General features: G+C 42.5%; 1 protein-coding gene across 1 annotated transcript in view; it reads right to left on the bottom strand.

Moving 5' to 3' along the window:
• Nucleotides 1–881: 881 nt before the first annotated feature.
• The window catches only part of LOC308175490 (HORMA domain-containing protein 1-like), a gene marked incomplete at both ends in the record, with an annotated part of 14802 nt that continues 6633 nt past the window's right edge, over nucleotides 882–9050 (bottom strand). The window contains 15 exons of the mRNA XM_080551151.1: nucleotides 882–971; nucleotides 1350–1418; nucleotides 1897–1995; nucleotides 2113–2117; nucleotides 2509–2631; nucleotides 2946–3066; nucleotides 3636–3697; nucleotides 3828–3885; nucleotides 4383–4499; nucleotides 4843–5000; nucleotides 5373–5524; nucleotides 6035–6102; nucleotides 6336–6362; nucleotides 6605–6625; nucleotides 6735–6771. Of these exons, the coding sequence (XP_080407277.1) occupies nucleotides 882–971; nucleotides 1350–1418; nucleotides 1897–1995; nucleotides 2113–2117; nucleotides 2509–2631; nucleotides 2946–3066; nucleotides 3636–3697; nucleotides 3828–3885; nucleotides 4383–4499; nucleotides 4843–5000; nucleotides 5373–5524; nucleotides 6035–6102; nucleotides 6336–6362; nucleotides 6605–6625; nucleotides 6735–6771 (1207 nt within the window). The remainder of the gene's footprint in view (nucleotides 972–1349; nucleotides 1419–1896; nucleotides 1996–2112; nucleotides 2118–2508; nucleotides 2632–2945; nucleotides 3067–3635; nucleotides 3698–3827; nucleotides 3886–4382; nucleotides 4500–4842; nucleotides 5001–5372; nucleotides 5525–6034; nucleotides 6103–6335; nucleotides 6363–6604; nucleotides 6626–6734; nucleotides 6772–9050) is intronic.

A 9050-nucleotide genomic window follows, 5' to 3' on the forward strand; every position in this document is an offset into this window, starting at 1 on the left:
AGACAACAATTAAAAAGAGAGGCTTGAATGTGTGAACACTAGATGGTCTCTTGCCTTCTCTACCACAGCACAGCAAAACAATATATTGTGAAATATGTGTATTTACTAGTTGACGAGCTAAGTCATTTGCTTTTTTTTTTTTTTTTGAGAGAGAGAGAGAGGGGAATTCAAGCACTTTCAATGACCCATGTCTATTTTCAAAAACTTTTAAGACCTTGATTTTCTTTTGCTCTAATTCACAAACCTTCAAGGATTTCAAGGCCCCTGGGAACCCTGACCACCCTGACCACAGTGTAGAACCATCTGCTATAATAACCAGAAACAAGGCCTTGTTGTTCACAAAGACAAAACACTTTAATTTGAAACAGCGTGAAACAGCTCATCAAAGACCGTCCAAGAGGAAGACACTGTGTAATCAGACCATATATATTATGCAATAATAAATAAAAACACAACTTTTTTTTACATACATTCGTATTGCAACTAAAAGTTTGTGGTATTCCTTGGACAAACTGGTCGTTTCCTACAACCAAAACCATTTGAAACAGTACTGTACTTACAAACAGCACAGATGCTAAAATAACAGAATCGTACGACACACCTTTAATGTCTCCACACTTCATATAAGACTGCAACTGAACCATGGAACAAAAACCATAAACATAAGGAGACTGACTGACAAAGAATAATTTCCTTCTGTAATGACAGGACGAGAAATTGGTTTCTTCAGTTGATGAATAGGGGTTTTGATGCTGGCAATGTATGGACACTTAGAATCTATATGACAAAATTATTAATTATTAAAATTACATCACTAAAATGCCCTTGTGTCAAACGAGGAGTAGAATCTACGTCGATGCTGTCGTCTCATTGGTTGGAAGTTAGAAGCGGTCTTTGGGCTCGCTGAACTTGCGTTGCTTAGGCAACGGGGACCGGACATCTTGACTGCCGGGAAACTGAAACTGGGACATCTGTCAATCAGAACAGGAAGGTTTGTAGGTGAGGCTATACAAGCGACGGAGAGAGTTTCAACTGGCACTGGTATGATACGACAAATACAAATTCAGAAAGCTGTTATTATGAAGCACTCATATGACCAAGCGATACCCTGTATGTATGTATGTGGTTTATGCGTCTGACTCAGAGTGCAGTGACAATCAGAGGGGTCAACTTTTGGGGGGGAGGGGGCATAAATTATGTTTCGACCCCCCCCCCCCACCGACCCGTTGTTTTTACCTCTTTTGGGGCAGTCCAAGTCTTAATTAGGGGGGTCTGACACCCCAATCCCGCCCATAATTCAAACCGTGGTTTGACTATTTTTCATGACATCATAAGACCTAAGACCTCACCTCTTTGTTTTGCCACGGAGAGGGCTTCTTCTTACTGATGCGCTCCCGCTTGGTGTCAACCTTGCTCTCCTGCACGTGCACACACACACACACACACACACACACACACACAAACACACACACACACACACACACACACACAAACACACACATACAAACACACACCACAGACACAGACAAACAAACACACACACACACACACAGACAAACACACACACACAACAATTAACCCCACAAACCTAATGCTTCGTGTTCAACAAGAAAAGGTCTGAAATAGAATGAGACCCCCTAACCTAAGACAATTTTCTATCATTATGTGATAGACAATAAACATTTTTTATAATCTTCAATTGAATCTTGAAATGCTGGGTAAACACCAAATATCAAGTATACCAAATACCAGTTGTAGGCCTCATTTAAGTAACATCAGTGTAGACCAGTTGGCCTGAGAGAACCGGTTTCAACCTGTTTGGACTGGGAGCACAATTCAAAACGTTTGGAAATACAAATTCTGAACTCCAAGTAGTTCAGTAGGAGAACAACTGACCGTGGTTGCCTTGACGACACGTCCAGACCGGGTCCTCGTCGTCGCCACCTGCAGGTCGGAGGTCCCCTCCACCAGAGTGTCCCCCTGAGGCAGCACAGCCTGGTCAGTCAGGTTCACAGGTGGAGTCACGCTTACACTAGTTAGTTAGTTTTTATTTGACAATCGTGAAATGGTACATAAAAAGGTATTATCAATACCATAATGTCATACACTTACATGGGCTGTCGGGGAATCAGCACACAATAAAATCCTAGGATTTATTTCCTGCCGTGATCCTCTGGATTTGTATGTGTGTGCTGGTCTCCCTGCTGGTCTCCCTGCTGGTCTCCGGGCTGGAGGGTGGAAGCTCCGGGGTGCTGGGGGAACCAATCACAGAGACGTTATAAATGTTACACATCCCTACAATCAATCAATCAATCAATCAATCAATCAATCAGCACATGTTATACACAAATGCAACACAATGTGCTTCATTGGAACACCAACTCTCTCCTCCTCTCCTCCTCCCACCAGCAGGATGACCAGTGTGGGAGTTGGACAGACTGCTTCTGACACCCTCCTCTCCTCCTCCTCTCCTCCTCTCCTCCTCCTCCTCCTCTCCTCCAGCTCTACCTGGGGGGCGTCTCTCCAGGGCCGGCGTCCACTCCTCCTCCTCCTCAGAGTCTCTGGGTGCAGGAGGGGGGGTTATATGGCCCATGCGCCGCTGCATAAATGCAGGTACGGTGCAGGGCACCCCTGCGACACACACACACACACAAAATATTATATGACAGAGTGCACCAGTTTGGCTTGCACTGTGGCTATGAGGAGACTGAGAACTAGATTACACTATTAATGTACTTGATAATAAAAACATTTGTATAAAATAAATAATTATAAATAAATTAATGATATATATATCTTCATGCCATCCACACAGCCCTGTATAATATATATATATATATATATATATATATATATATATATATATATATATATATATATATATACGTATATATATATATATCTCCATGCCATCCACACAGCCCTGTCTCCCCAGCAGCAGTCACCTAGAGCCCGCAGGGCCAGGTGGTTCCGCTTCATGCTCTTGTAGCGGATCTTCTCCCCTTCTGCCAGGCGGGCCCACTCCACCACGGAGAAATGTCTCCGCACGTCTTGAAACACGTCCTGCTAGCGGGGAGAAGGTGTGTCAGCCTCCAGCATAGGTGTGTGTCCTCAACACTTCTCATGCATAACTACTACTAGTGCAGAGTAAACTAACATTCTACCTGACATAACCTGGCTGGCTGGCCTGCCTACCTGTAGCCCTCTAACCCTGTTGTATGTGTGTGCTTGTGTGTGTGTGTGCTTGTGTGTGTGTGCTTGTGTGTGTGCTTGTGTGTGTGCTTGTGTGTGTCCTGAATTAGTAGCTAAATTGCATCAGCAGTCCCTGGGCAGGTAAATCCACAGGGGAATTACGGCCTCAGATGTTATAAACATTGAGTTTAAAACAGAACTACAGGACATAAAAATATCACATAAAACAGAACTACAGAAAATAAAAACATCACACATTACATAAAATATTACATCATAAAAACATTTTTTGGCTCTATGTGGTCAGTGGTCACACGATTGGTTATCTATCAGCCATGATCTCAGTTTTGATTTAAAGCCGGTCAGGGTAGAACATTGTTTGATAGAGCTGGGTATTAAGTTCCAGAAATGTACAGCTCTGATGGAAAAAGCCGAGCTCTCACCTGTGAGTTGCCTGTGATCTCCTCACACACCTCCACCGTCTTCTGACCGCTCACCTGGATCTCTTGTGTGTGTGAAACGAAACAAAACACATTTTCCCAGATAAATTGGAAAAGCAAATCAAGACACACTGCAGTTTCCATTGTTCACGGAAACATAATTGACATAGACTTGAGAGAAGAGAGAGGTCTTACCTGCATTGTCCAAATAAGAGTTGCCGTCAGAATTTCCCAAATGTGTCTCTGTGTGACTCTAAAAGTGGAAAACACCGTATACAACGTGATACAGACTACATTCCGCTGAAATGGTACCTAAGAAACACACTGTCTGAAATTACTTTTTTGAAAACAGACTGAAGGCAAGTGAATGAATGTATTCCATTTATTTTATTTTTTTATCTGTGATCCAGTGGAGGTAGAAATCGGAGGATTTCTAGATCTTGTAATGCATGGAAAGTAATGAGGAATGGTATCACAATGACCCGTCCTCCGATTTCTACCTCCACCAGCCTCCACTGCTGTGATCCCATGCTGCTGCATTGTCTGAAACCAAACAATAACCGAAAACAAGGACCCCATTCATGTGGGTGGAACATTCAGAGGTTAAGTTGCAGGTAGAAATGTGCAGTATAGTACCGGTACTTATAGCATTGTGACTGCCAATGGCACCGGGTCCTAACATGACCTATGATGACTAATGTACAGATGATTCACTTACTTAAGACACATGTACCTAACCCGAGGCCTCACCTGCTGGCTGGTAATCTTCGTCTTTGTTATGGTCCCCCCCTCCTCTTCCTCCATGCTCAGCATCCAGCTGTCTCTCAGGCAGACAGGCTCCGCCTCCTCCTCCGCCTCCTCCCCCACCTATCCAGAGAGGCACACAGCTGTCAATCCTCACTGTACTTCTTGACTTGCATTGGTTGGTAGAAAATGGATTGCAATTGTTAAGATAATAATAATAATAATAATAATAATAATAAAAAGTATCTGTATTTAAACGTTCCTGATTTCAATGCTGAAACATCTGATTGGAATGTGTTGGCACTTTTCAACACTTTCCCACTGAGGACGATGGTATTGGTCTTCACTTGTTTGAAAAGTCTTTCCCATGTGTTCCAATGCTCAAACCCTCATCCCTCCTACCTCAACCCTCATCCCTCCTACCTCAACCCTCATCCCTCCTACCTGAACCCTCATCCCTCCCTACCTGCTCCAGCCTGTCTCTCTCTGTAGTGACGTCCACCTTCAGGGTGTGGAAGGGGGTGACCACCTCTCCCATGGTCAGTCTGACGGGCTCCTTCTCAAACCGCAGGCTGTCACTGCCCCCCTCCTTAAAGCCTGGGGGCTGGTAGTCCTGTGGAGTGACTGAGATACACACACACACACACACACACACACGCAGCACAGTTACACATCCACTTACACAGTTACACAAACAGTTACACATACAAACATACACTTACAGATACACTTACAGTTACACAAACAGTTACACATACACTTACAGATACACTTACACATGCACACATACATAAGATAGAACTTCAAACACTGCATGATACAGCTTCCTATACAGAGCTGTTTAAATTGTGCATTGTAATAATAATAATAATAATAATAATAATAATGAGTATATGTAATAATAATATCCGATTTTTTTTTACACCATGCCAACAGAAAACTCCTGGCCCTAGATACAGTAGGCGTAGTGAGGGGGGTGTTTGTCGCTGTAGCCACCGTCGTCATAGTAGCCGAGTGTCATGCTGAGGCAGACGGTGTCTGGCAGGGGCCCCAGGTTCTGCATCAGCGTGTACAGCTTACGCACCAGCAGGATGCTGGCCTTCTTGGTGTTGCTGCAAGGCATCTTTGCCACTTTGTTGTTGTTTTTGCTAAGATCAAAGTACAAAGTATATTAGTTTGATATTAGTTTTTATTTATTTTTTCACCATTTACATTTTCCCTCATCAAATGTTTCTTCAATCAAATGCTGCCGTATATTTGTAAGCATTGGAATTCACATAGGGAGAGGGAGAGAGAGGGGGGGGGAGAGAGAGAGAGAGAGAGAGAGGGGAGGGAAAGAGAAGGAGAGAGAGAGAGAGAGAGAGAGAAAGAGAGAGGGGGGGAGAGAGAGAGAGAGAGAGAGAGAGAGAGAGAGAAAGAAATAGAGAGAGAGTGAGAGAGAAAGAGAAAGAGAGAGGGGGGGAGAGAGAGAAAGAGAGGGGGGGAGAGAGAGAGAGAGAGAGAGAGAGAGAGAGAGAGAGAGAGAGCGAGAGAGAGAGAGAGAGAGAGAGAGAGAGAGAGAGAGAGAGAGAGAGAGAGAGAAAGAAATAGAGAGAGAGAGAGAGAGAGAGAGAGAGAGAGAGAGAGAGAGAGAGACACACACACACAGAGAGCTATACCTTTCAAAGTCCATCTGGGGTCCACTTCCAGTGTACTGGACTTTGAACTGGTAGCATTCAGTGACCTTCTGCATGTGGTGGTATACACAGTGAGAGGTCTTCAGTACACCAACATTTGAGGCTCAAGTAAGAATTGAACCCCAAATCGTTAAGTATTAAAAACTCACTATGTATATAATGTTTTCTGAATTTTGCGATCCCCTTTACATAGCAACAAGCTACAGTACATGTGGATTAAGTAATTCACGTTGAGTGTTATTGACATCAGTTAATTGGGAGTAAAAAGAAAGTTTCAAATTACCATTGGATCCTCTGGATCAGTGTATATCTGGAAGGGGACAGGAGAATGTAGACTTTAAAGGCATAGTTCACTTTTTTTTCTTTTTTTAATAAACCTAATAGTCAGGTGGTTCCTTAAACTGAAAGTAGTCCACGGACCAGGTGAAACTGTCATTCATGGCTCAATAAAAAAGAAAAAAAAAGAACTATCTCTTATATCCCATATATATAACTACAGTACTGTGTGTTAATAAAAATCCAACTATGATTTTATAATATAGATATACTCACAGACAGGACCACATTTCGCAACTGATGGAAAAACATGAATTGAAAAAAAGTAAGTAGTACAGACCAGCTTAACATGTATTCACTAAAACAATCATTATAAAACAATCCGGGTTTCCTGATGTTAGCTTACATATTTTTTCTGAAGGGCATCAAAGCATCCCTGCATCCTGGTAGAGCATAAAGAAAAGACACATGTAATGTGAAGACATCTAATGAACACTGAATAGAGGATCGAGCATTTCCCACACGCATCTAGAAGGGCACTGTGGAATGGACCTATTACTAAGCCACGCCCCTTTTGAAAACTCGGACAAACAAACAACGCTTCACTGACAGTGACTGACTGACCGACCGTGACTGAATGACATTCAATGACTTATAATGGGGAGCGGGACTTGGCAAATTTCTGATTTCTGGTTTACCACAGCAAGTAATAGACATGTTTTTTAAAGATGACAAGAATATTTTGTCTAGAAGCTTTTCACCATCAGATATTAGCGAGTTGTTTGTCTGAGTTTTCTGCCTGAAGTTACTTTTTCCTGTGATATGATTGGACAATTTCTATTTTGGGGCGTGGCTTAGCGATAGGTCCATTCCCTGAGTCGTAGGTGGTAGTGGCACTGCCTCGTTAAAACCTACTGTGTGTTCAGTGTGATGTGTGACACATTAATGCTTTGGTCCTCATGCCGGGATCCGATGTAATGATCTGACTTTTCTTTGGAAAAATGTGAATACTATTTCAGCGTTGTTGAAAATCACTGACACATCACTAGTCAACTAACACAGCTTGTTTTGTGAGCCTGCTAACAATGGAAAGTAGTGTTCTAGTTAACTAGGCAGCAGTGGGGATTATCGTCATTTCGTTGCAGTATTTTGGCTTGACTAGCGAGTTTGTTGTGTTGTGATTCTCAACATTCCGTGTTTCAAAAGAAAAGTCTGAACATTTTGATTGGTTGCCGACATGCGGACCAAATGATCAGACTGTGTCACATGATTTAACAGACACACATTCTGGGACCATCAAGATATATCACAGTGTTTCCTCTACATGCATTTATTGGTGGCGGGCCGCCACGATGGAATTTCCTCCGCCACGAATTGATTCAGTCCACAAAAAAACAAACAAAAAAAAGCTCTCAAAAAAATAAAAATAAAAAAAAAAACATTTTAGCTGATTAAAATATATCTGATCCTAGATCAGCGCTATAATGGATGTTGACTAAAAGTGCACCTAAATCCACGCCCATCTCTCTCTAACCGCTGATCCAAAATCAGATTAATGACATTCAGTTGACGACGTGACACAAGGGCTCCTGATTGGTCTAAATGTGAACTGTGGTATTATTGTTATTGTGTACAGGCCACCGTAGTGACATCCGGGGGGTATTCCATCAACATCGCTAAAGGGAAAATCAAGGTTTAGTCTGATAAATCTCGCGAGAGTTCTTACAAATATCCAGGCATATTCTGATAGGTCTCGCGAGAGTTATCAAAAATAAGCCAGGATTTTCCTTTAGCGACGTTGATGGAATACCCCCCAGGTCAGGTGGGCAGGTTACTACGAGACAACAAGAGACCAGTATTGTAGAGCTTACAGAGCGAGTTAAAATAAAGACACTTACATTGAAATACAGAAGGACTCACGTGTATGTTTAATAGAATAACACGACATGGTGTCAGAAGTCCTGTAAGTGAGTGTTAAGAGTTAGATCGGCCGACAAGTGTCATTTGAGCTCGTGACGGTGAGAAGGGAGAAGAAAAGATGGATGCTAATGCTAACGCGGGAGCAGCTGCAGTCCAGAGAACGGCGCCAGTTTCAAGTGCTACGTTAGCAGACATTAGCAAGTCAAAAAACGATTCTTATGTGCCGTCACTTTAGCAAGGGGAAAAGAAGGGGAGACGATTTTTTTATTGACAACGGAATTACATGCTGGAAAAACATGCAGCTAAAATTCAGGGAACATTTGGACAATAAGAGACACACGGGAGAAGTACGGGAAAACAGGGCTCATGTGGGTCTCATCAAAGGTAAGAGTTTGTTTTCTTTAACTCAGCTGATACTCAGCTGTTTACCGAATGCTCCATCTGACTGTGATTTTACTTCTGTAATGTGGTGGGTTGACATAATTCACGCACGGAACTATAGGTTGAGACTATTGTTCCGTCCGTAGTACCCAAGTTGTTTAGACTGTTCTATTTACTGCTTGAGTGTGTTGTTGACAATCGTTCATGTCCTTCATTAAACGTTTAGCTTTGTCATTTGATACGCCGCCTACGACTACCATCTCTCTGCACTACAGTAAACAGTTAATCAGTAACGTTAGCCGCTTTTGTGCTCATGTAGGCCTACTTCGTATTATATTATAGCTGATGATCTTTGTGTGTGTATGTGACTGTCAGTCACAAGTTTATATTCTGTATATTCATTTTTTTTTTTTTTGGCCAT

Source organism: Nansenia antarctica (genome assembly GCF_963989245.1).
Source record: "Nansenia antarctica genome assembly, contig: SCAFFOLD_132, whole genome shotgun sequence".
Taxonomy (NCBI): Eukaryota; Metazoa; Chordata; class Actinopteri; order Argentiniformes; family Microstomatidae; genus Nansenia; species Nansenia antarctica.